Source organism: Capricornis sumatraensis, chromosome 15 (assembly GCF_032405125.1).
Source record: "Capricornis sumatraensis isolate serow.1 chromosome 15, serow.2, whole genome shotgun sequence".
Taxonomy (NCBI): Eukaryota; Metazoa; Chordata; class Mammalia; order Artiodactyla; family Bovidae; genus Capricornis; species Capricornis sumatraensis.
In genome coordinates, this window is record NC_091083.1 from 66,519,013 (window position 1) to 66,545,789 (window position 26,777).

The following is a 26,777-nucleotide window of genomic DNA, read 5'->3' on the forward strand; positions in this document are numbered from 1 at the left end:
AGTTGGACGTGACTGAGTGACTTTCACTTCACTTCACTTATTCCTTTGAGGTAGTTCTCAATTTTTTTTAAGCAACATCATTCAAATTAACTCTTATGGAGAACAATGACGGCAGGTCCTTGGGCAGTTTAAATCCTGGCTTGGTAGAAAATGTTTGGTTGTTTGACAAGCTTCTAAAACATTTTCCTTAAGCCCAGGGGTCCTAGAAAACCACTGACAGAGGCAGAGTAACTGCCCAGACTGTAGGCATTGCTTCCTCGTCATTCATTCAAATGACACGTGGGCTCGAATACCTCACCTATGCCAGGGACTGTGCCCAGGAGGTTCACTGGGCTGTCTAGGGGCATGCCAGCTATAGCACAGTGTTAGGGCTTTTGAGCAGCCTTCAGCAAGAGTCTGTGCAGGAGCATGCAGGGGAAGGGTCGTAGCCTGGCTGGGGCAAGGACACGAGGGCAATGGTGGTTGGGTGATAAAGAAACTGGTGCCTGGGGGCTTCCCTGTTGGCTCAGTGGTAAAGAGTCCGCCTGTCAACGCAGGAGACATGGGTTTGATCCTTGGTCCGGGAAGATCCCACATGCCACAGAGCAGCTAAGCGCATGCGCCACAACTACTGAGCCTGCGCCCTAGAGCCCGGGAGCCACAACTGCTGGAGCCCGTGCGCCCTAAAGCCCGTGCTCTGCAACAAGAGCAGCCGCCGCAATGAGAAGCCTGCGCGCCGCAGCTAGAGAGGAGCTCCTGCTCACTGCGACCGAAGGAAACCCCACAGAGCAATGAAGACCCAGTGCAGCCAAAAATTTTTTTAAAAAAAGAAGCTGCTGCTGCCTGGACAGTCCTGTAAGACCAGTGGAGGATAGCCAGATGATGCATGAGAAGAGCAGCTGGGGAGAACTGGAAGCCTAAGGAGGCTGCAGAGAATGAAAGTCAGTATCATGTTTTCTTGGCAGGGGAGTAAAATGTTACAGTCTGTGTTTGGAAAGACCACTGGTGACAGGTGATGAAGGGACCAGTGGGGGGTGTGGCCTGGCAACCCCTAATCCCACAGGGTCCTGCCCAGGACACAGTACTCTTGCTCTTGGGCCTTCATTGCTCCAGCTACTGGGGACGCGGGTGGGGGTGAGGGCCTTCCCTAGGTGTGCTGAGGAGCTAGGAGCTGCGGCTTAGGCCGATGATCTGTGTGTGGGCAGAGGGGCTTTCTGAACCCCTAAGGAGGGAGAAGCTGAAGTTGTCTTCTGTGTTCTGGCCTTGATTCAGGTTGGCTAGAATTGAGAGGGGTGGCAAGTGACTATGGGAGAGGAGGTGGGGATTGCTGACCAGCTAACTTCTTAGTTAGGGAGAGTGAGTTAGAAATAAGAGGCAGGAGACAGGTCTTTAATCAAAGTCCAGCCATATCCCTGTGACCCAGGTGGCTGGCAGGGTGCATGTAGGGGAAGAAGTGGCCCTGTCTTCTTGAGATGCACTTAGCTCCACTTCCCTTTTGCCCTGAGATCCTCAGAATCTTCACTGTATGTTTCTCCCCACCTTAGGACAGGATCTGTGATTGAAAGAAAAGAGAAGAGGGAGGTTTTCATCCTGGAAAGTAAAGTGAAAGTGAAGTCGCTCAGTCGTCTCCGACTCTTTGCGACCCCATGGACAGCAGCCTACCAGGCTCCGCCATCCATGGAATTTTCCAGGCAAGAATACTGGAGTGGGCTGACCTTATATCATCCAAACAGAACACTTAGAGAGTGGAAGGGGATGCCATTAATGTTTACTCTGGTACAACAGATATAAACTGGGACTGTCCCAGGAAAGCCAGAAACTTATGATAATCTAGTTCTCTGTCTCTCTCTCACACACACACAGACACACACATGTTCCTGAGGGCAGAGGAGAGCTAGAAGAAAATGTCAGTTCTGTAGTTATCTTTATGGAGGCAGTAAGGTCTGTGCAGAGGCTATTGCAATGGTAAAGGCATGGAGGAAATTCAGGGCAGCAGGGCTGGGAGATGAAATAGTAAGGAAGTTGACCTACAGAACTTGGTGGACCAGGGGTTCTGCTTTGGGAATGTCTGTCTCTTTTTGCTGTAGCTCCCTCATATTTAACTCTTTGGGAGTCATGGGTTCTTTCAAAAATATAGTAAGTGCCTCAGAAAACTGCACATACAATATACATGGGAAATTTTGCATGTTGTGTTAGGGATTCTGGAATCCAGGTTGAGAATCCCTGCTCCAGCTTCTCTCCCCTTGCTTTTTTTCTGTTCTACTTCATTTCTAGAATGGGCCAGTCGGTTTTTAGTTGCTGGTGAGGGGGAACTTGTTGAGTCATGACTGTAGGGAAGGGCAGGATGGACCTGGTCTCTTTCTGCTGATTATTGATTTACTGACTGATTTTCTGTGAATCTGGGCCATGGCCGAAGGCTGCTCTGGCTTATCTCTTTGGATCCTGGGTGTAAAAGAATCTATACCTGCATTCTTCCCTTGTTTCTCTCCTTTGGAATCTCTTAGCAGATTTTTGGAGAAGGAATCTGATTGGCTGCTTGGGTCATGTGCTCATGACTAGATCAATCTCTGTTTTGGAGGCCAGGGCTGTTCTGCAGCCCAGCTTGCATCACAAACCTACTCCACGCCTATGGCCAGGGAGGCAGGGTCTGTTTGCAAAGGTTTGGAGTTTGAGGGGTTTGGTCTCTAGGAAAATAACCGCACCTGCACTTTTCTCGCCATCCCTGGTAGAGCTCACTGCTGGTCCTCATCCATTTTTTCCCCAGCCCCAGTAGGGCTTGTGGAGGACTGAAAACCTGGGTTCTGGTCCTAGGCCTGCCCCTGCACCAGGCTTGGGTTCAGTAGGGGTTTACTAAGTACTTACTCTGTGCCTAAATATCCCTTGGCCTTAGTTTCCTCCTCTGTGCAAGCAAGGTTGGATTTATTCCCCCAGAATGTGTTTGTCCAGCCATCAGTCCCTCACTGAGCACCTGTTGTGTACCAAGAATACTGAGGTGAAGAGAGACAGTCCCTCCTCCCAGGAGGTCACATTCTAGTTGAATAACAGGCAGTATGAGGGACTTCGTTGGTAGTCCAGAGGTTGAGAATCGGCCCTCCAATGCAGGGGACTTGGGGTCGATCCCTGCTTGGAGAACTAAGATCCCACAGGCCTCAGAGCAACTAAGCCTGGGTACCACAACTAGAGAAGGCCCGCATGTCACAAGGAGGAGCCTGCATGCCACAATGAAGACCCAGTGCAGCTCCCCCCCCAAAAAAAAAAAAAAATTACAGGGAACATAAAAATGGAGATATTTTCATAGGGTTCCAGGACTCTGAGATTCTGTGCCCCTGAGATTGTCTTTTTCCAGAAAGGCATCAGCTTCCTGTGGCTCCCCTTGCCCTCCATCTCTTGCTGCCATTTGGGTAAGAAAGGTGGTTTGTCTTTATAACCCTCTCATGTGCCTCTGATTCTAAAAGGAGAAAAAGCTGGTTTGGTGTTCTCTCTTGCTTGGGAGAAACCCTGAAAAGTGATATTCTGTTGGCATTCCCTCCCTCCCTACACAGCCCCCTCACTTCCCCACTAAAGCCCCCAGCCCTCTGTTGTCATCTCAGTTGCCAGGGTGTCATCATGCTTGCTCCAGCAGAAGGGGCTCTTGTTGGCATGGGTTCAACTGGAAGCAGAGAAAGAAAAGCCAGCTGGAAAAGAAACATTTCATTCTAGTCTGGGAAAGGAAACCAAGGGCAGGCTCTGCTTCCCCTCTGTCCCAGCCAGGAACCTGGTCCACCTGAGTAAGCCCACCTGGACCTGGGAGATACTGGGAGGAGCTCCACGGTGAGTGCCTTCACGCCACTGACTGGACCAGACCACAGTGGCAGTGCTGGGCATCATGAAGTTGTTCTTAGTAAGTGTCTACTAATTTAAATATGACAGCCTTTCCGCATCTGCGGGTGAGAGGGAACTGGCCATTTTATTTAAGTTACTTCTTTTTGTTTATTTTGATTAGACAGTCATGTAAATGGTATGTAGTTTTTAAAGTGCATCCTCTGCTTCAGCCATGCAGTGCCCCTCCATGAGGCAACCGATTTAAAAAAAGCCCAGAAATAGTCTGGGCAAATTACAAGCATATACCTGTATTTATAATTTTCCTGACACATATGCACAAATGGTAGCAATTCAGGTTACCTTGGAATCCTGTGCTCTTTACAATTTTGTAAGAAATAACTTAGATTTGACCCACCCAGGAGTCCCTGAACTTTTTTCTTTTCATCATAAGGATTTAGAGAATGTTATTCAAATTTCAGGTGCTAATTTGAATTTAAATTCATATCTCCACAGAAAGGCTTACTGAGAATGATCCTTCCCTTCCTGCCTCATCTTCTCTTCCCTGAGTCACTATATTCCCTGAGAAATGGTATCTGAGTCACCTGGTTGCCCCTGCCAGGAGCCTGAACGTTGTTCCTGACTGCTCCAAGTCCTTCCCCTGTACATTCAAACAAGTGATATAGGCCCATGGAGTCTTCCTTCCTGTCATCTCTCAGGTTCATCCTCTCCTAGTCAGTCCCTCAGCTGTGGCCTTAGTTCAGGCCCTGAAATCCAAACCCTCTACATTATTATAGTGGGTTGCTAGTCCTTTTTCCCCCCGCAGCCAGGGCTGTCTCTGAAATGCAGATCTGATCACGTTCCTGGTCTGCTTTGAATCTTTCAATGGCTTTCCTCTAACTCTGGATAAAGTCCAGCAATTCCTTAATAAGACATAAAGCCTGTTCTTGAGTTTCTCTCTTGGGTATTTCTCTCCCTCCCTCATTCTCTCCAGCCCTCCCTTCCTCTAGCCTGGCTGGGATATGTCCCTCTTGGCTATCTCTTATCATTCTTTAAGATTCAATAACTCCAAAGGTTGGGTTCTCCTCCCTGGGGCTCCCACAGTGCTTATTTCTTGTCATATCACATTGTCCATCTGTCTGTTGGTTTGTGAGTGCCCCCAGCCTTGGGGCGATATCATTTTTGTCCCTGCTTTCAGAGCAAAGCGTCGTTTACAAAGAGTAATTCCTGGCATAGTAGAAGGAGCGTAGATTTGGGTTGAACAAGGTATTTGTCATTCTGAGCTGTCAAAATTATTGGCATGAATTTGTTCATATTCCCTTCCTTTCCTTTTAATATCTGGGGAATCTATAGTGATGTTACATCTGTCACTCCTGATGTTGGTAACTTTTTTTTCCCTAGTCAGTCTGGCTAGAAGTTCAGTTTTATTCATCTCAAAGAGCCAAGGTTTTTTTCATTGATATATAGTGTTTCTCATTTATTTAATTTTTAATTGAGATGTAACTGGCATATAACATTGCATTAGTTTTAGGTGTACAGCATACTGATTGGTGTGTATATATAATCACCATAATAAGTGGTGACCCAATAAATAATCACTATACCAAGTCTTCCCAGGGTGGAGCTAGTGGTAACGAACCTGCCTGTCAATGCAGGAGACCTAAGACAGGTGGGTTTGATCCCTGAGTTGGGAAGATCCCCTGGAGACGGTCATGATAACCCACTCCAGCATTCTTGCCTGGAGAATTCCGTGGACAGAGAAGCCTGGTAGGCTACAGTCCATAGGGTCGCAAAGAGTCCGACATGACTAAGCGACTTAGCACTGCTGCTGCTGCTGCTAAGTCGCTTCAGTCGTGTCCGACTCTGTGCGACCCCATAGACAGCAGCCCACCAGGCTCCGCCGTCCCTGGGATTTTCCAGGCAAGAACACTGGAGTGGGTTGCCATTTCCTTCTCCAATGCATGAAAGTGAAAAGTGAAAGTGAAGTCACTCAGTCGTGTCCGACTCTTAGCGACCCCATGGACTGCAGCCCACCAGGCTCCTCCGTCCAGTTAGCACAGTATGCAGCAAATACTAGTCTAGATAACGTCTATTTTCTATTTTAGTGATTTTCACTCGCTTTTTTCTACTTTCTTTGGATTTTCACATGTTCCTTGGTTTCTGATTTCTTAAAGTTGAAGATGAGGTAGCTGATTGGAGGTCTTTCTTCTTTTCTAACATAGGCATTTAGTGCTATAAATTTTCCCCTAAGTACTGCTTTCATGGCATCCCATGAGTCTTGATATGTTGTGTTTTCATTTTCATTCAGTTCAAAATACTTGGTAATTTCTTGTTTTATTTCTTTTTTGACCCATGGGTTATTTAGCAATAGTTATTTAGTTTCCAGTCCCAAAGAAAGGCAGTGCCAAAAGACTGTTCAAACCACCATACAGTTGCACTCATTTCATATGCTAGCAAGGTTATGCTCAAAATTCTTCAAGCTAGGCTTCAACAGTATGTGAACTGAGAACTTCCAGATGTATAAGGTGGATTTAGAAAAGGCAGAGGAACCAGAGGTCAAATTGCCAACATCCATTTGATCATAGAAAAAGCAAGAGAATTCCAGAAAAGTATCTATTTCTGCCTCATTGACTACACTAACGCCTTAGTCTGTGAGGATCACAACAAACTGGAAAATTCTTCAAGAGATGGGAATACCAGGCCACCTTACCTGCCTCCTGAGAAACTTGTACACAGGTCAAGAAGCAGCGGTTAGAACTGGACATAGAACAACAAACTGGTTCAAGATTGGGAAAGGAGGTACATCAAGGCTGTATATTGTCACCCTGTTTATTTAACTTATATGCAGAGTACATCATGTGACGAGCTGGATGAATCCCAAGCTGAAATCAAGATTGCTGGGTGATGGGGAGGGAGACGGGAGAGAGATTCAAGATGGAGGGGATATATGTACACCTATGGCTGATTCATGTTGACGTTTAACAGAAAACAACAAAATTCTGTAAAACATTTATCCTTCAATTAAAAAACAAATAGATTTAATTTAAAAAAAAAAGATTGCTGGGAGAAATATCTATAACCTCAGATATCCAGATGACACCACCCTTATGGCAGAAAGCAAAGAGGAACTAGAGCCTCTTGATGAAAACAAAAAAGGAGAGTGAAAAGGCTGGCTTAAAACTCAATATTTGAAACACTAAGATCATGGCAACCGGTCCCATCACTTCATGGCAAATAGATGGGAAAACATGGAAACAGTGACAGACTTTATTTTCTTGGGCTCCAGAATCACTGCAGATGGTTACTGCAGCCATGAAATTAAAAGACACTTAACTCCTTGGAAGAAAAGCTATGACCCACCTAGACAGCATATGAAAAAGCATAGACATTACTTTGCCAACAAAGGTCCATCTAGTCAAAGCTCTGTTTTTTCCAGTAGTCATGTATGGATGTGAGAGTTGGATTATAAAGAAAGCTGAGCACTGAAGAATTGATGCTTTTGAACTGTGGTTTTGGAGAAGACTCTTGAGAGTCCCTGGGACTGCAAGGAGATCCAACCAGTCCATCCTAAAGGAAATTAATCCTGAACATTCATTGGAAGGACTGATCCTGAAACTGAAACTCCAGTACTTTGGCCACCTGATTTAAAGAACTGACTCATTTGCAAAGACCCTGATGCCAGGAAAGATTAAAGGCAGGAGGAGAAGGGAATGACAGAGGATGAAATGGTTAGATGGTGTCACCAACTTGATGGACATGAATTTGAGCAAGCTGCATGGACAGGGAAGCCTGGTGTGCTGCAGTCCATGGAATCGTATAGAGTCGGACACAACTGAGCAACTGAACTGACTGACAGTTTCAAGATCGCATAGGGTCAATCAGAAAAAAACCTGGATTTGTTTCTACCAGTTACCAGAAATCTTAGTATACAGGCTCATATATTGTTAGAGCTGAAGGAAGACCTTAGGAGGGAACCGATCCATTCTTCTCATATCCTTGATGAGGAGTCTGAGGCTCTAAAAAAGGAGGGTCCTTGGTAAGTGACGTAACTTGGTCTTGGCAGAGTTAAATCACAGGACCCGGGTTGCAGTTCTGCCTGATTAGGAGTTTTCCTAGCAGAAGTTGAAGGGGCATGGTCCAAGAGTAGGGCACCTGGCTTGGGTTCTTCCTTTCCTGTTACCTCTAACCACGTGACCTTGAGCAGTTTTGAACCTTTGCGACTTCCGTTGCCTGTCTTCAAATTTTGCCTGGTCAGTCACTCAGTTGTGTCCAACTCTTTGTGATCCCATGAACTGAAGCCCTCCAGCCTCCTCTGTCCATGGGATTCTCCAGGCAAGAATACTGGAGCCGGTTGCCCTCCTCTGGGGGGATCTTCCTGACTCAGGGATTAAATCCACGTCTCCTATATCTCCTGCACTGGCAGCTGGATTCGTTACCACTGGTGCCACCTGGCCGAAGGCAACAGATTGTCCTCCAGAACTAAGATGTTACGGTGTGGTCAGGTGTAAGGTGGTGCGTCGTGGTGGGTTCTGAGGTCAGTATGTGCCCCTTCTAAAAGGACGGCTGCTACTTGGCTCCACTCGATTGTTGCCAGACAGCAGTGTGGGCTGTGTTGCCAGATAATCTACATTTTCAAAGGAAGCCAGAAATCGGGACTTTTGTGTGAAATGGGCATTCAAATCAGATTTACGCATTAAGACATGGTACAACTAAGACAAATCTGTGGGCTGTATGTGTGTGCAATATTAGTCTCTGATAATTGTTTAAAGGAAGTTCTGTGACCTGCTGCCATACAGGAAAGAGTCTGGCCTTAAATCCCAGAACATAGGTTATCTGACTGTGGCCCTCAGTAACCAAGGGCAGATCACTTTCCTTCCTGGGATCCTAGGGCCTCAGCCTGGCCTTGAGTTCCCTTATCACAAAGAGGTAATTCCTAGATGCCTGCTGTTTGTGGGAAGTGAAACATCTCTTCTTCCTTCCCGAGTTGAACCCAGCTTAAGCAGAACCAGGGGAAGCCATCATCTGCCCTTTCGGGAACAAGAGGACAGAGCCACACAGGCCTTTGCACTATTCCCCTGGGTGAGTCCGAGTCCCCTTGGCCATTTCCTTTTCCTCCTAGGGCCCTGGCTGCTCAGACTGGCCCACTCTGGAATAATCTGCTGTTAACTGTTGTTCTCTGTCACTTCCTTATATAGTCACAGGGAGGTCCTAGGCTCATTGTCCCTTAAACAAGCCCCAGACCCCTTGGGTTTTGTATGTGTGTCTGTGTGTGTGTGTGTATGTTTCTTCAGCCATGCCATGTGGCATGTGGGATCTTAGTTCCCCAACCAGGGATTGACCTCAGCCAGGGATTACAGTGGAAGCACAGAGTCTTAATGACTGCCAGACAAGTCCTGGACCCTTTGATTTTAAAGTTCTAGGCATTCCAATGGGGATTAGTTAACATGGACAAAAAAAGTGGGCAAGTGACAGGAATTTGAGAAGCCTTACCAAGTTCTTATAGCTGTGGCCTCTGGGTCTTCTAGAAAAAGAGGGAAGGTCATTTTAGGTCTTGGAAAAGATCTGAAGGCCATTACAGAGTGAGAAGACAGAGGGCTCAGCCCACTGGCCTCAGAAGAAATGACCGGGCATTTTGGAGTGCCCCCTGCTCCCTTTATCTCAGTGCTGTTATGGCCTCAGAGATGCAGATTCCACCCTTGAGAACCTTGTGGTCTAGCAAAGAGATAGGGCAGGCACAAGGAGAGAAGGCGTTTACTCTTTAACTACAAACCCCTGACTATATAGAACTGTCATCCTAAATGCAGAGGGGCAGACTAAATGGTTGTGTTTTATCACGTGTACGTCTAGCCAATTTAAAATCCACTAGAAAATTTTTTTTCTTTTTTATTTTAGTCAGAGGCTTTTACTGCCTGCTTGCATGGATTACCAATTAGTCGAGAGTTTCTGGGCAGACTGAGCTGCCCCTTGGTGCCAGACTGCTGGCTTGGAGCCTCAGTTGGGAGAGGAGGCACAGAGGCACTCAGATCCCCAGACTCAGGCAGGAACAGGCCAGCTGGAGCAGGGTCGACTTTCCTCCGTGGAGTAAAAACATGCCCTCTGCAGATAGGCTGCCTGGCTCTGATCCCATGCTTGCCACTCCTTAACTATAACTCCAGCAGGCGATAAACTCTTTGAGCCTCAATTCCTGATCCTGAGATGGGACACTGCTGTACCTACCACATAGCGTAAGTTTTTTGGGGGGAGGCCAGTCAACACATAAAGCATAAGCCATGGTGCCTGGCAGCCAAGAAACCTCTCCTAAGTGTTAGCTGCTGTGACGTCCCTCTCTCCACTGGGCCACAGCTGTATGCTCTTTCTCAAAGAGACATGCTGGGCTGGGGGAAGGACACGAAGATACAGAGCTCCTCAGAGAATTCAGGACACAGGCAAGGAGAGAGGGGAGCCGATGAGGGAAAAATGGGCAAGATGGAGAGAATGCTCACATTTGTCAAGCATTTCCTTTTCTTTTTTTAAAAAATGTTTATTTGTTTGCACCAGATCTTAGTTGCAGCACGGGGGATATTCCACCTTTCTTGCACCACACTAACTCGTAATTGTTGCACGTGGGATCTAGTTCCCTGACCAGGGATTGAATCCAGACCCCTGTGTGGGGAGCGAGGAGTTTTAGCCACTGGACCACCAGGGAAGTCCCTCGAGTAGTTTCAGAGGGATTTATCTTTCTTACCTGTCCTTCGGGTAGCCATATTGCTCCTGTTTATTACTGTTTGATGAAGAGGTGAAATAAGTTACCCACGGCCAGGATTCTGACACCAAGCCCTGTGCTCTTTCCTCTGTGCCTCGGCGCTGGTACGAGTCAACCAAGGTTGTTGATGTTTGTGTTGGCTACATCATCAAGGTAGCTTGAAACTGTTTTTTTCCCAAGCTGTTTTTGGGGCGGAGGGCAGGGAGTCATAATGGTATTGATTCTTTTTCTACTGAGATAGGCTCTGAGAAGTCCTGCAGTTAGTAATACCAGCGACCAACATGGACTAAACATGTACACGTCTGGCCCAGTGCCAGGAGCTTCACAAACGTGTCTCATTTTCATCCTCACAGTAACCGTGAGGTGAGTTTATTATTATCTGAGGATAAATGAGGTTAAGTGATTTGCTTAGGGTTTACTTGATAGTGGAGCTGAAACTCACAGCTGGACTACTGGGACTCCCTTAGTGACCATTGTAATTTGATGTGACCTTGCATTTCCTGGGCTTATATGAGCTTGTCTTATCTTGCCTTCGCCTTCCTTTTACAGAACATACATCCTGTGTGTTGTTTAAATGATTTTGGAGCAGTTTGTCATTCTGTTAGATTGTTAATTGAGTGGGGGCTTATTTCTTTCAGCTTCATCCATGTTAACAGATAAGGGGCTTTGTTTTCTTTCTCTCTAGCATTTTCCCTCATGAGGAGTGCTGTACTCCCTGTGTGTTTGCTGATGAAGTCAGCAGGGTTTCAGATTCTGCTTTCCTGGTCATACACAAGTACTTATTTTACCATCGCTAAATGGAGTGCATTAGCTCCAGGCCACGGAGAGCAAATTAGGGGAACTGGGAGATAGATCACAGAGAAGGAGGCTGCTCTGAAAAATGCCGTCTGCACCTCCAGCCTGAACACTCCAGCTGTGGGGGGTAAACACGGCCTGTCAGGGACCGCGTTCCAAGGCTGTGGCGGGATGAGGCCCTCTCTTCTGCAGGTGAGCCTGAGACGCTGAGTAACGGTGAGCACAAGTCCGACTGTCTGGGCTTAAAGATGCTTTTTGGTTTGGAAGACCTTTCTGTAGGTTCCTGCCACCTTTATACAAAATAGAGAACTGAGAGCCCAGCCCACCCCTGCCTTCTGAACCTGCGGGCACCTGTTCTAGGGAATGTCCTCTGGAAAAACAGCACCTCTTTTCCATTCGTTTTTCTTTTTCTTCCATCTGGGGACTTAGGAAAGCATATTGGGTAGCTTCCTGGTTCTTTTATTCATTAGTGTGAGCTTTTAATGGAGTTTGCAAAAGAGAGAGTTTGAGATTGGCTGAAAGAGCATTAGGAGACTGTTTTCCTAATGGCAAGTGAACTGCTGGTTTATTTATAATTACTTACCTTGGAGATAACAGAGTTGAGGTGGTATAAAGAGCCCTGGGCTGCAGACCTGGGTTCTAGTCCTGATTCTTCCTCTAACTCACTGTGGGGTCCTGGCAGGCTATGTCACCTTTTCTGGGCATCGTTTTTTCTCAGTTTCTAATGAAATAGATTGGACTTTAGGGTCTCTGAGAGTCCTTCAGGCCCCCTCAGCCTTTGATGCTAAGATTGTAACTCTTGGTCAGGATTTGGTGGACATCCAGTGCCATGGATGTGTACAAATAACCATCCCTCCAGGAGGATGGTTTCTTTGACATTGGTGATCTTGTAGTTTTGACTTGGGTCTTTTCTTGCCCTCATACACAGGGCAGATGACAGGTAACCCCAGCAAAGCAGCTACTGGCTTGAGGGCCGGGTGTGCTTCTCTTGGCTGAGGGTACCTTGAACATATGAGGTTTACTTATGGCCAAAAAGAGCAGGGAGTGAGCATCTGACTAATTGCTGGAGGTGGGCAAGGCAGGGTTTCTGCAGCTTCACCAGCTTGCTGCCCAGCAGTAGCCCTGCCATGACTGAGCTGCTGAGGGTTCTTCAGAATTCTCACTTAGCATTATGTGTGTAGCTAACGTTTTATGTTTGTGTTTTCTATGTAGTTCCTGCTGAGAGTGGGCAAGGACCAGCCCTCTCCTCCTCTCCCAGCTCCTGGACCTTCTGGTGCATGAATTCAGTTGTAGAATCTTGAGTCTTTGAAAGGACTCTAAACATCATCATTCATTCAGTGAGAGCATGTCACCGCACCCTTCTTCTCCCCAATGCCTGAATCTCAGTGTACTAATCTCAGTCATTAGTATACAGTTATGACATCTTAGCATCTGTTGAGATACCAGGGGCTAATGGCCCCTGTTCTGAATGCCCCCAGATCAGGGCAGACAGACTTTCCCTCCTCGGCAGCTCTGCAAAGAGAAGTTGTGTCTGCCTTTGTCGAGGAGAAAGGAGCATCCCATCTGGTAGTTGTGTTGAACTGATGTGTTCTTTGAAAGTGATTTCTGTCCAGTCACTAACAGATACCTTGCAGAAGGACTTTCTTGTCCTGGGTGAATGCCTTTTCCACTGATCTGTGCTTTTTTGGGTATCTCTTCTGTATTTTTTCTTCAAATAGCTGTCTTTAGAGTGTCTAATGAAGCAACTATCTGGAGACCAATGTTTATTTCAACATGGTTGGAGTTGTTTTTGCTTCAGCTTTCAGAGCCAATAAAGCTGGTTATTAGATTCTGTAATTGCTGCTGTAATTACTCTCTTGGAACCAGCAAAGGCATAATTAAATATGGAGATTCCAAGGACTATTTTTTTCCAGCTAAAAGCAGCCTTTTAAACTTCTGTTGGCCTGGGTTAGATTTCAGTCATTAAAGCATCGTGTTTATGAATGACATGGGGTGGGGGTTCTTTGGCAGAAAAGGGGTCTATTTGGACACCTCTTCTTTGAATATTTGGTTTGGATGTTAACCTTAACAACTCCCCGTACTTGTTTTTATCCTTTTTTCCCCTTTTACCCCAGTTTTATTGAGATATAATTGACATATAACATTGTTATTTTTAGGTGCACAACCTAATGGTTTAATATATGTGTATATTATGAAATAATTATCAAAATATACTTAGTTAACTGTGTATTACCTCACATGATTACATTTTTTAAAACCTCATAATGAGAACTCAGTACTTGTTTTTTTAACTCAGGAATTTGGGGAAGTATAAGTAAGGCAAGACATATGTAAAACATTGAGTCTGACCCTTTATGCTTTTGCTCTATAGAAGCAAATTTTTGTGGTCAGCAATAAGCTTGGAGTGGAGAATGTTTACTTGAAGTGGAACGGTGTGCAGGAAGTGTGGCGTGTTACTCATTTATTTTGCCCTGAGTTATACTTCATCACTGTGCCGCACGTTTAGACATGGGGTAGATGGTGAAGGAGGGCTGGGTCAAGTGCTGTGAATATTTATGTTTACACATAGTCTTGCAGCCCAAAGACTGGCCCCATGTCTCATTTCAAGGTTACTCTGCTGGTGAACCATGTATGGAGGGGGAAGTTAATCACATACCCTTTATTTTTAGGGTTCTCAACTAGTTGAGAAATGGAACAGGAGTTAGGTTAGGGTAAAAAAATGGACTGTCTCTGCCAGAAACCATTTTGGAGATTTCTATGCAAAGAGGCGAAGAGATCCTGCGAACCCTGCAGGTTTGAGGGGGAGCCCTAGAGGCTTCCAGCTCAGAACCTTTTCCTCCTTTCAGGCACACCTCTTGGCAAGGACAGAGGGGAAGGGCAGGCACTTGCCAAAGTTCCTGTTTCATGGTTCAGGACAAACGCAGGGAAAGAATCCTGCCAGATGACTGTTTTAGCCACTGTTTCAATGAGATGTTATCTTTTCTCTGTTCAATCAGAGGTTCACAGAAGATAAAATACGGGTGTACCCCATATGAGGAACCCTGCAGAGAATATATGAAGAACTTAAAATAGATGAAATTGGAGATTCAGTTTAATATAATTAACCAGTGTGTACCAGGCATTATGCTGGAGGATGGCTTGTAAAGATGCATAATACAAACATTATTTCATTCGTGGGGGTCTCTGGCTTACCCCCCTGATATGTTTGGGTATTTGCTTCCAGATAATTTATTGCCTAGGAGATTTTAGCAGTGGGGTCCAGATCAGAGAAATGGAAGACTGGCTTGCAAGGAGTCCCTGCCAATTGAAAATGTATTAGAGAAAAAGGTAAAGCAGTTCTAAATATGCTGTGATGTTAACAGGGAAAGAATAAATTTGGTTTTAAAAATCAGAACAAAAATAAATAAATAAATAAAAGTCAGAACACAGCTGACTGTAAAATCACGGCTCCTACTGTACTCAGGACACTGAGAAGCAGGGCAGATGTCATCTCGCTCTTTGTTCTTAAGAACTGTCCCTGTGTCACTTAGCATCGTCCGGAGGCTGTGTGGGAAGCAGGGACCTGGGGGTTCACACAGGCCAGTAGTTGAGCCCTCTGCTCCTCTCATACCAGCTGGCTGATGCGGTTGAGCCACTCCACCTTTCTGATCTGTTTGATCTGTGCCCCAGGACTTTGCGGGAGGATTAAATGAGGAAGCGGATGGTATTACACAGCAGGTGCTCAGAACACCTGTTAAATCTCAACTGATGAACAAGTTCTAGGCTGGGCTATGCGAGGGTAGTGAGGGCGGCTGAGGAGGGCCTGGGAAGGGGGCGCGTGTGGAGTGTTGACCTGAGAAGGTTCGAGAATCGCTTGTTGATTGGGGTGTGTCTGAATCAGTTTCAGCACCGGGGAGTCAGGAGGAAGCAATGCCAGGCCCTGACTGCTTGTACAACAGGGCCTAGGGTATCGTCCCTGTGCCTCGATGGTCAGTGGCAAAGGGATCCGAACTTGGGGCTGGGGCTTCCAGAACCTGGTTCAAGGCGAGCATCCAAGTCCATTGCTGGCCTCGTTAAACCACACAGAGGCTTTGACCTGCGGGCAGAGGGAGCGGTTGAGGGTTCTTAAGCAAAGGAATGACATGACTGGGTTTGTGTTCCCTCTTCTGTGATCCTCCAGTTCCTTTGACACTCCCTACTAGACTGGACTGAGCCTCCGTGGCAAGATCCTGCCTGGTTTGTTCAGTGGGGGGCATAGCAGTTAGCGTGGGAGCCCATGACTGTGGAGTTCCATACCTGGCTTAATCTACTCTCTGCCGACTACCACCTGGTAACCTGAATTACCTCTCTGAACCTGTCTCCTCCTCTGATAAACAGTGGTCATTTCTACTTTAAAGGGTTGCTGTTGTGAGATAATTACTTGGCAGGCATGGCTTAGTACTAGCAGAAGGTGCAGGTGCTCAGTAAAGGGTCTTGGGGACGCCTAGATGTGACTGCAGGTTGAATTTCTTGATGTCATAGGCCGTTCTGACCATTCACACCAGGATCAGAGAAGTAACAAGTGGAATGGCTTTTCAGCTTTTAATGAGGCACATTTCATTGTTCTTTGGATTTTTTGCAGTGTTTCTTTAGCCTGCTTTATCCTTTGGCTGGAGGAATTTTCCTGGGGGGTTTGTCTGCTGCTTTTGGAAGAACTGTGGACTTAAGGATTGCTTACATGCAAGCCAAGGCCCTTTTCCCTTGGCAGATGGTTTTCAGAGGGCAGTCCTAGGCTCACAGGGCACTTTAGTGGAAGGAGTACAGGACCAATTCAGGTGACATGTGGAGAAACCACAGCCCTGTTGGGGAGGAGATTGGCCATGGCCAACAGCCTGCAGGGGGTGGCTCTGGTGCAGAGCTTGGGGACACAGTGGGCACAAGTGCATGAGTGTGTATGTGTCTACATATATATGTGAGGCTAGTGCTGTTCAGGCCAAGGCAGGTGCCAGGCAGCTTCACTGACCCATCATTCCTTCTGCTTGAGTCTGTGCAGAGCCTCCTTCCTGAGCTTTATGCTCAGCTGATACTTTTCAGTGTAAAGAGGGAAACTAAAATAGTAAGGAGAGGGAAACTTGGGCTTTGAGTAGGGAGGTGTGGTTTGGCTCTTGCTCTGTTACCAGTTCACCTTGATCAAAGTGCTCACCCTGACTGGATCTTAAAACAAGGTGATTGCTGCAGCCTTAACACGCTGGGAGGCCAAGAGAGGTGGTGGCATTGATTTGACCCAGTGGTCAGACTCTAGATGAGGCCCTGACAGGGAATTCTGTCTTTATTTCAGTTGCTCAGTCCTTTCTATGACAGAGAATGCTGTAGTTACCATCTTCAGGCATGGGGCCTTTGCTCTTATTGAATACATTTCCAGAAGAAAATTACTGGGTCGGAGGGCAGGAACAACATTATGGCTGTTGCTATGTGTTGCCATGTTACTTTTCAGAAGCACTATAACAATTTACAGTGTGGGCTGTGTGTGATAGCATTTTAACCCCAAATGATCCAGTATTTGCTATAGTCATTATTTAGTATTTTGTAATTTAGTTGACATAAAATGATACTTTAAAGCTGCTTTGTAATAATTAGAGGGGTTTTGGGGGTGCCCACTATGTTAAATGTTGTGCTAAGTGTTTGCATATATGTTATCTCATTCATATCAACCTATCAGGGAGGCTCAGCAGCTCACTGAGGCTGAGAGCTGGGGTTTCAACCTAAGGCAGTTTGACTTCAAAGCAGTCTCTTGTTTGGGGTGCCTTCCATGCTTTGATTTATGCGTGTGGTTACCAGAGAGTGTGAACTTTGGCTTAGTGCCTGGCTGCATTTTGAAGAATGTGAATTTTGTATAGTTTTCTCAGAATATTGAATATGCTATTTGTGGAGAAGAGAGTATTAGCCCTCTGTTGTAGTGAAAGCAGAAACTGAAGTGGATCCATCCCAATTAGGAAGACGACTCAGTGAACTCTAGGACGCTACCCTGTGTCCGGGCTCTCTGAAACCGTGTTTTCTTCCCCTCATGCAGCGGCACTCCAGGCCCTGAAGCGCAAGAAGAGATACGAAAAGCAGCTGGCGCAGATCGACGGCACGCTGTCAACAATCGAGTTCCAGCGAGAGGCCCTGGAGAATGCCAACACCAACACCGAGGTGCTCAAGAACATGGGCTATGCCGCCAAGGCCATGAAGGCGGCCCACGACAACATGTATGTGGCGCCCGCTGTTGGAGGGGGGCACACGCGAAAGGGCGGTGCTGGCCGTGCAAGCCCCAGCCCCAGACCCCTTGACTCATCCATTCAGGCACCCAAGTTTGTTCTGATTTTCATCTTTTCTGGAACTCCTCTGAAATGGATTATGGTGCCCTGCTGCCCCCAGAAGCAGATCTCATGGAATGAAACTGTTTTCTGAGTAATTCAGGGTTATTGGAATGAATGTAGAGTTTTAAGCTGGAAAGCTTTGGCTTCTTAGAAGGTTCTCTTACCCAGGCCTCTGATCATCTAGGTGGAGAAGTTTGTCCCAGGGAGGGGAGGTGACTTGCCCTGGGTTATGGGGGAACTTGGATAGAACTGGGATTAGAATCAGTTCCCGTGACTTTCTCCTGAAGCTGTCAGGGGCCCTGAAAGGTGTGGTACATTTGAGGGCTTTAGCTCTTTCTCTTCCTGGGTCTGTTTTTGATGGAATTTTCCCTCCCCATCACTCTTGGGCTTTGGCTCTCATATTGACAAGTGTTCTTGACCTCCGCCTTCCTTCCTTTATGTGGCTACTTCTCACATTCTGTGGCCGAAGAAACCAGATAACTGAGCTGTTACATTTGTAATTAAAGGCCAGGTTAACATTAAGCCCCAAATGAGGACTTCTCCCAAACAGAACAGAATTCTGCGTTTGTTTTAGAGCTTGAACTTGGCATCATATATGTGGGGGTGCTGGGAGCCCCTTTTTGCTTCCTTTGGGGTCCTCAGCCATGCTCTAATTCAGGGGTTGGCAGAATGTGGCCTGTGGGCCCCAGGCAAGTCCCCTGCTGCCAATTTCTGTAAATAAAATTTTACTGAAACACAGTTGTGTCCCTTAATACATACCGTCTGTGGCTGCTTTTGTGGCACACAGGAGGCTTGAATTTTTGCAACAGAGATCGTGTGGCCCACCGATTCTAAAACATTTATTACTTTTTGGCCCTTTATGGGAAAAGCTTGCTGATCCCTGCCCTAGAAGTGTGGGATTGCGGGAAAAGTAGCCTTCAGATGACTGAGCTACTGTCTGAGGGGATGTTCATCAGACTGAGCTTCCTGAGTAAGGTGCGTGTCCCCTTCATGGCTGTGTTCTCCACAGCACCTCTTAGTGAATACCGTGCTTGGAGATACACGTGTATATGTGATATTGACTGACTGTAAGTCTGTTGGCGTTAGTGGCAGTGCATAGGGAATAATCTGCATTGTTTGCCCTTCCTTTGGGGCCTCGTGCAGGAGCCATAGTAGATTTGTGTAGATGGGAAGGGCTGGTCACGTTGCATGGTTCTGTTGTAGGATTTGTGATTTTACCTATCACTGTGCAGAGTTGCCCTTGAACTTGAAGAGCTATTGACCCAGGAGTTCCCAAGTCCCACGGTCTCATCTAATGTGTTTATCAGCTTGCATAAGAGACTCTCACGATGGCATCTAACTTTGCCAGCTTTATTTCCTCGGGGTGTTAGACTGGGTGATGTCTAAGGATGTTTTTGTCCTCTTGATTCTGTGATTCTCTAGTTTAAAAGAGGGGGAAGAAGACAAAGACAAAAAAGGAATTCCGCAAGACTTCCCTGGTGGTCCAATGGTTAAGACTCCGTGCTTCCACTGCAGGGGGCTTGGGTTCGATACCTGGTCAGGGAACTAAGATTCCACATGCCACTCAGCACAGCCAAAAAAAAAAAAAAAAGAATTCCTCAGAAGGAGTGATTGTGGGGCTGGGGCCAGGCAGCAGATCCTTGTTTCTGCCTCACAGACCCTCTGTACATAGACTAACACAACGCTTGTTTCATTTAAAGGGACATCGATAAAGTTGATGAGTTAATGCAGGACATTGCTGACCAGCAGGAACTTGCAGAAGAGATTTCAACAGCTATTTCAAAACCTGTAGGGTTTGGAGAAGAGTTTGATGAGGTGAGTGGTTTTGTGCTGACCACACCAGCTTCTCAGCTGGTGCCCGGGCTGCCTCTGATGTGCACTTGAGTCCTCTCCAGCAGTGGGTATGTGGTCTGGAAATCACCAGGTCTCCTCCCTCCAGAAACCTGAACGTAGACACAAGGTGTGGCATGCACCCTTCCGAATTCTGGGTTTTGAGAGATGCTTTCAGTTTTGGGGGAGTGAAGGTGGAGTAAAGGAACCTTTGTCAGGACATCTCAGCAGACTTCAGGTCAATACTGGTTTCAGCAAGCAGTGACCCTGCACCCTTCCGTGGTGGGCCCCTGAGCTCAGAGCAGGGGCAGCTGAGGTCACCATGCCCTGAGGAATTTATGGGGTTCGCCCTCAGACAGCTCTGCTGGGAGATAAAGGTGAAACCAAGGAAGGAATGTTTGCATCTGATCCCTGAAGGATTCATCTGGAACTTGGTCACCTACCAATTTCTGCCATAGCAATTGGAACCTTGAAGCTCTTCAGTTCAGTTCAGTTCAGTCGCTCAGTCGTGTCCGACTCTTTACGACCCTATGAATCGCAGCACACCAGGCCTCCCTGTCCATCACCAACTCCCGGAGGTCACTCAGACTCACGTCCATCGAGTCCGTGATGCCATCCAGCCATCTCATCCTCGGTCGTCCCCTTCTCTTCCTGCCCTCAATCCCTCCCAGCATCAGGGTCTTTTCCAATGAGTCAACACTTCGCATGAGGTGACCAAAGTACTGGAGCTTCAGCTTTAGCATCATTTCTTCCAAAGAAATCCCAGGGTTGATCTCCTTCAGAATGGACTGGTTGGATCTCCTTGCAGTCCAAGGGAATCTCAAGAGTCTTCTCCAACACCACAGTTGAAAAGCATCAATTCTTTGGCGCTCAGCCTTCTTCACAGTCCAACTGTCACATCCATACATGACCACAGGAAAAACCATAGCCTTGACTAGGCAGACCTTAGTCGGCAAAGTAATGTCTCTGCTTTTGAATATGCTGTCTAGGTTGGTCATAACTTTTCTTCCAAGGAGTAAGCGTCTTTTAATTTCATGGCTGCAGTCACCATCTGCAGTGATTTTGGAGCCCAAAAAATAAAGTCTGACACTGTTTCTACTGTTTCCCCATCTATTTCCCATGAAGTGATGGGACCAGATGCCATGATCTTGGTTTTCTGAATGTTGAAGCTCTTAGGTTTTTAAAATACAGTTACAGGCTCTGTACCTCATTCTGCTTTAGATTTGAGTCCACTGAAGGTCAGGGCCTCTCCACTGAACCTAATTCTTTGTGCTGATTGCTGCCATATAGCTGAAAAAGCAGCCTGTAGCTCTTACCTTTGGCTCCCAGCGCCAGGGTTTCCATGTTTTCAGACTGGAGTTTGATGGACTAGTCAAGTTCATTTCAATTCAGCAGACATTCCTGAACATTCACTCAGTGCACCCAGTTCTGAGAGAGAGAGAGAAATGAAAACATACGATCCCTTTTCTCAAGATGCTCCCTGCCTGGTGCAGGGACCCCACGTAGACGTCAGTAATTGCTTGATAGTGTGCTCCGTTCACCAGTGGAAGTGTGTTCAGGATGAGTCACAGAGTGTGCACTTGGAGTCCATCTGCCCTGACCTCAGAAGGGAAGTGTGGCCCCTGAGCTGTCGGGTAGGAGGCACCCCGGGAGGGGCTGGGGTTCCTCAGGGTGTTGCCCTCATTTTTGTGTTTGCTTTTCCCAGGATGAGCTCATGGCAGAATTAGAAGAACTAGAACAGGAGGAACTAGACAAGAATTTGCTGGAAATCAGTGGACCGGAAACAGTTCCTCTACCGAATGTTCCCTCTATATCCCTACCGTCAAAACCCGGTGAGTGCTTCTTATCCACGGTCATGACACAGCCACTACCCGTGGGGTCGGTGATCCTGGGGTCGGCTGGCTTGTGTGGGTCCTGAGTGGCCCAGAGTTGAGAGCCAGGTGGCATCTGTTGTGACAGCCCTGAAGACAGTGCCACCCGCTCTTTCCTTGTCTCCTGACCTTGGCGCTGTTGACACAGCCAAACCATTCTTTTAGTGGGGACTGGGAGGGGCCCTGTGCTGTGCCCTCTGGATGGTGAGCAGCACCCATGGCCTCTGCCCTCTAGATGCCAGTGGCATCCGCCTCCCCAGGTTTTGACAACCAAACATGTCACCGGATTTTCCAAGATGTCTGGGGGCTGGGGGGGTGGGGGAGGGGAGACATCTCATCCAGTTGAGAACCACTATTCTAGAATTGCTGTCCCTGTTGTCACCAAACAAGGTGAGAGTTTGCATCCAGGACAGCTCTCTCTTCCCGTCTGGTATCTTGTGCAGTGCACAGCTGGGGCTTATAGGTAGCCGAAACAGCTTTGGGTTTTTTATTTTATTTTTATTTTTATTTTTTTATTTTTTATTTTAAAATCTTTAATTCTTACATGTGTTCCCAAACATGAACCCCCCTCCCACCTCCCTCCCCATAACATCTCTGTGGGTCATCCCCATGCACCAGCCCCAAGCATGCTGTATCCTGCGTCAGACATAGATTGGCGATTCAATTCTTACATGATAGTATACATGATAGAATGCCATTCTCCCAAATCATCCCACCCTCTCCCTCTCCCTCTGAGTCCAAAAGTCCGTTATACACATCTGTGTCTTTTTTGCTGTCTTGCATACAGGGTCGTCATTGCCATCTTTCTAAATTCCATATATATGTGTTAGTATACTGTATTGGTGTTTTTCTTTCTGGCTTACTTCACTCTGTATAATCGGCTCCAGTTTCATCCATCTCATCAGAACTGATTCAAATGAATTCTTTTTAATGGCTGAGTAATACTCCATTGTGTACATGTACCAAAGCTTTCTTATCCATTCATCTGCTGATGGACATCTAGGTTGTTTCCATGTCCTGGCTATTATAAACAGTGCTGCGATGAACATTGGGGTACATGTGTCTCTTTCAATTCTGGTTTCCTCGGTGTGTATGCCCAGCAGTGGGATTGCTGGGTCATAAGGTAGTTCTATTTGCAATTTTTTAAGGAATCTCCACACTGTTCTCCATAGTGGCTGTACTAGTTTGCATTCCCACCAACAGTGTAGGAGGGTTCCCTTTTCTCCACACCCTCTCCAGCATTTATTGCTTGCAGATTTTTGGATTGCAGCCATTCTGACTGGTGTGAAGTGGTACCTCATTGTGGTCTTTATTTGCGTTTCTCTGATAATGAGTGATGTTGAGCATCTTTTCATGTGTTTGTTAGCCATCCGTATGTCTTCTTTGGAGAAATGTCTATTTAGTTCTTTGGCCCATTTTTTGATTGGGTCGTTTATTTTTCTGGAATTGAGCTGCATAAGTTGCTTGTATATTTTTGAGATTAGTTGTTTGTCAGTTGCTTCATTTGCTATTATTTTCTCCCATTCAGAAGGCTGTCTTTTCACCTTGCGTATATTTTCCTTTGTTGTGCAGAAGCTTTTAATTTTAATTAGATCCCATTTGTTTATTTTTGCTTTTATTTCCAGAATTCTGGGAGGTGGATCATAGAGGATCCTGCTGTGATTTATGTCAGAGAGTGTTTTGCCTACGTTCTCCTCTAGGAGTTTTATAGTTTCTGGTCTTACATTTAGATCTTTAATCCATTTTGAGTTTATTTTTGTGTGCGGTGTTAGAAAGTGATCTAGTTTCATTCTTTTACAAGTGGTTGACCAGTTTTCCCAGCACCACTTGTTAAAGAGATTGTCTTTACTCCATTGTATATTCTTGCCTCCTTTGTCAAAGATAAGGTGTCCATATGTGTGTGGATTTATCTCTGGGCTTTCTATTTTGTTCCATTGATCTATATGTCTGTCTTTGTGCCAGTTCCATACTGTTTTGATGACTGTGGCTTTGTAGTAGAGCCTGAAGTCACGCAAGTTGATTCCTCCAGTTCCATTCTTCTTTCTCAAGATTGCTTTGGCAATTCGAGGTTTTTTGTATTTCCATACACATCTTGAAATTATTTGTTCTAGTTCTGTGAAAAATATGGCTGGTAGCTTGATAGGGATTGCATTGAATTTGTAAATTGCTTTGGGTAGTATACTCATTTTCACTATATTGATTCTTCCAACCCATGAACATGGTATATTTCTCCATCTATTAGTGTCCTCTTTGATTTCTTTCTTCAGTGTTTTATAGTTTTCTATATATAGGTCTTTAGTTTCTTTGGGTAGATATATTCCTAAGTATTTTATTCTTTTCGTTGCAATGGTGAATGGAATTGTTTCCTTAATTTCTTTTTCTACTTTCTCATTATTAGTGTATAGGAATGCAAGGGATTTCTGTGTGTTGATTTTATATCCTGCAACTTTACTATATTCATTGATGAGCTCTAGTAATTTTCTGATGGAATCTTTAGGGTTTTCCATGTAGAGGATCATGTCATCTGCAAACAGTGAGAGTTTTACTTCTTCTTTTCCAATTTGGATTCCTTTTATTTCTTTTTCTGCTCTGATTGCTGTGGCCAAAACTTCCAGAACTATGTTGAATAGTAGCGGTGAAAGTGGACACCCTTGTCTTGTTCCTGACTTTAGGGGAAATGCTTTCAATTTTTCACCATTGAGGATAATGTTTGCTGTGGGTTTGTCATATATAGCTTTTATTATGTTGAGGTATAAAAATATGGAACGCTTCACGAATTTGCGTGTCATCCTTGCGCAGGGGCCATGCTAATCTTCTCTGTATCGTTCCAATTTTAGTATATGTGCTGCCGAAGCGAGCACAGCTTTGGGTTTTTTAGAGACCTTGTTCTATAAAACCTTCATTTCATTCTTTGAGCCCCTCCTCCCCCATTATTTTACCTTTGGGTAGAAGTATTCCACCCAGAACTTCTAGGAAAGGTGAAGCAGCTTGATTTGGCATGGAGAGAGAACCCAGGGAGCAGGGTGTGACCAAGCTCTGTCCTCTCATCCTCCCATAGGTCAAGGGGAAGTGGTGCCTCTGGTTAAGTCAGCTGCCCAGGGGTGGGGTGCAGGTCTGAAAGCTGTCCAGCCAACTGCCTGTGGTGGAGAGGCGGCTTAGGCCCTTGAGGTGGAGAGGAGTGGCTCAGACTAGAGCTCTTCTGGGTTCTTCCCACTCTTCCCCACGTTAGATGCTCTGGCCGGAGGCCACGCGTGGATCCTGATGGACTCAGTGTTGAATCCTCCCTATTTCGTCTCGCTCTGGCATTGGGGAGGGGAGGTGCTGGAGAAGCTCTGCCTGGTTATCTGGAGTTCTGCGTTGCAGCTTTTAGGCACAGAGAGGCAGTCTGCTGATAGCCTGGAGATGCGGCGGGCTGCACGGGCAGGGCCGTTTTGTAGACACGGGGTAGCGCAGCCCTGGCATCCAGCCAGAATGTGTGGAGAACGCAGTGACCAGCCTTCTTAAACAGCCTTTTCTGTCCTCATACAGCCAAGAAGAAGGAAGAGGAAGATGAAGACATGAAGGAATTAGAGACCTGGGCTGGAACCATTTAACCAGTCCAGTGCGGGCTGGGCCCAGACAGACTCTGGTGGCCTGCGTGGCGGGCAGGCACGTGCGTGTGCGGGGCAGGCCGGACGTGGTGCAGGCAGGTTCCATCGCTCTCAAATCTCCCTCCAAAGCAGTAGGGCTGCATCACTGCTCACTCCGCATAGCATGGTCTGCACCCAGCGGGACAGGTGGGGGGGAGGGGGTGGGGAGGGGTGGGTGGGAGGTGCCTGCTGTTTATAATGTTGAATTTCTGTAAAATAAACTGTATTTGCAAATCCAACATTGAGCTTCTGGACTACGCTAACTCCACTGCTGAACCTCAATGGCAAGGGTCGACCGTTTGCAGTCAAAATGACCTGAAAATGTAGCCTCTGTCCTTTTAAGTCAGCTGACTTGTCGCACATCTCTTTGTAAGACATGTATGGTACTGGCAGAAGAGTCGTTTTTTAAAAGCCATAGGCTTTTCCTTGTCATTAGCTGTAATAATGCATCTATTTTGGTTTCCTCGAGAGCTGTATTTCTGTCCATCACCTGTGTACTGGCCCCTGTGTTCCCCACTCTGGCCCACTCCTCACTCCCACTCCCCTGGTCTTTTTGGAGTTTGTGACACTGATTTGAAATGGATGGTGTTCTCTTGAGAGTGTGTGAGATTGAGTTAAATTCCAGCTATACATTTTTCTAACATAGCTCTAAGGTCCTTGTTGCTGTTTGTGATAACTGATAGATAACCCATTGGAAACATGTGCATACATTTATATTCAGATGAAATTATGGTTTGCACTGTCTATTAAATATCTCGATTAATTTTCATACTTTGCCTTTGTGTTTAATCAAACTATCATTGGCTTTGGGAGGTGACCTTTTCCAGGCCAGTGTGGTGTCCAGGGGAGTCTGGAAACATGGAAGACCCAAGCATGATGTGTATCAACAATCAACCAAGAGCAGAGTGTGTCTTACTGGAAACATGTTTAGGTTCCAGAAGCCCTCACCTTGTTTGGGGAACCCCTGGGCACAGTTCAGGAGTAGTTGGTGCTTGTGGGGCTCCAGGATCTTCTCTAGTTCTTCTCTGTCAGCGTCCATGGGCAGTGCCCGCAGAACCACAGACCCTCCACCTGTTGGAAGCATTGGTGTGCCCACTGACGAGGCCCATCTGTCTATTGAAGGAAATAGCCTTTCCTGTGGGGTGGAAGATGTAGGGCAATGACTGAGAATTGAGGGCACAGATGCTTGTCTCGGGTCCGCTGTGACCTGCCCTGTGATTTTGGCCCGGCCTCTTCCACTGTCTCTGGTTTTCTGTAGTCTTACACTGTCTTAAGAATCTGATGAAGGGTTTCCCTGATGGCTCAGTGGTAAAGAATCCACCTGCCAGTGCGGGAAACACGGGTTCGATCTTTGGTCCGGGGAAATCCCACATGCTGCGGAGCAGCTAAGCCCGTGCACCACAACTATTGAGTCTGTGCTCTAGAGCCCGGGCTCCGCAACGAGGGAAGCCACCGCAGTGAGAAGTCTGCACACTGCAGCTAGAGAGTAGCCCCCCGCTCGCCCCAGCTAGAGGAAAGCCCATGCAGCAATGAAGACCCAGCCCAGCCAAAAATCAATCAATCGAAAAAGAACCTGGTAAACACCGGACCCTCTCCTTCAAAAAAGTTGACCTATGCACATTAATCCTTTATTCTGCATGCAAATTGGCAGAATTGAGGCTCCCCTTCCAGTGCCCATCCCTACACCTTTTGAGATTAAAACCAACCTGATAAACAAGGTCCTACGTATAGCACAGGGATCTCTGCATAGCATATACTGTATAGCACGTGCAGTATATATACATGTGGGATATACTGGGTAGCACAGTATCCTGGG

The 26,777-nt window shown here is 46.5% G+C and overlaps 1 protein-coding gene and 1 non-coding gene across 2 annotated transcripts in view; one reads left to right on the top strand and one right to left on the bottom strand.

Moving 5' to 3' along the window:
* The window catches only part of CHMP4B (charged multivesicular body protein 4B), a 48,372-nt gene extending 23,281 nt beyond the window's left edge, over positions 1-25,091 (top strand). Inside the window, exons 2-5 of the mRNA XM_068987229.1 lie at positions 17,343-17,520; positions 19,332-19,446; positions 21,167-21,293; positions 24,861-25,091. Coding sequence (XP_068843330.1) covers positions 17,343-17,520; positions 19,332-19,446; positions 21,167-21,293; positions 24,861-24,925 — 485 coding nt within the window. The 3' untranslated portion in view covers positions 24,926-25,091. The remainder of the gene's footprint in view (positions 1-17,342; positions 17,521-19,331; positions 19,447-21,166; positions 21,294-24,860) is intronic.
* LOC138091942 (U6 spliceosomal RNA) lies at positions 24,087-24,193 on the bottom strand. Its single transcript, XR_011145968.1, has one exon. It is a non-coding gene; the product is annotated as a U6 spliceosomal RNA (small nuclear RNA).
* Positions 25,092-26,777: the final 1,686 nt, after the last annotated feature.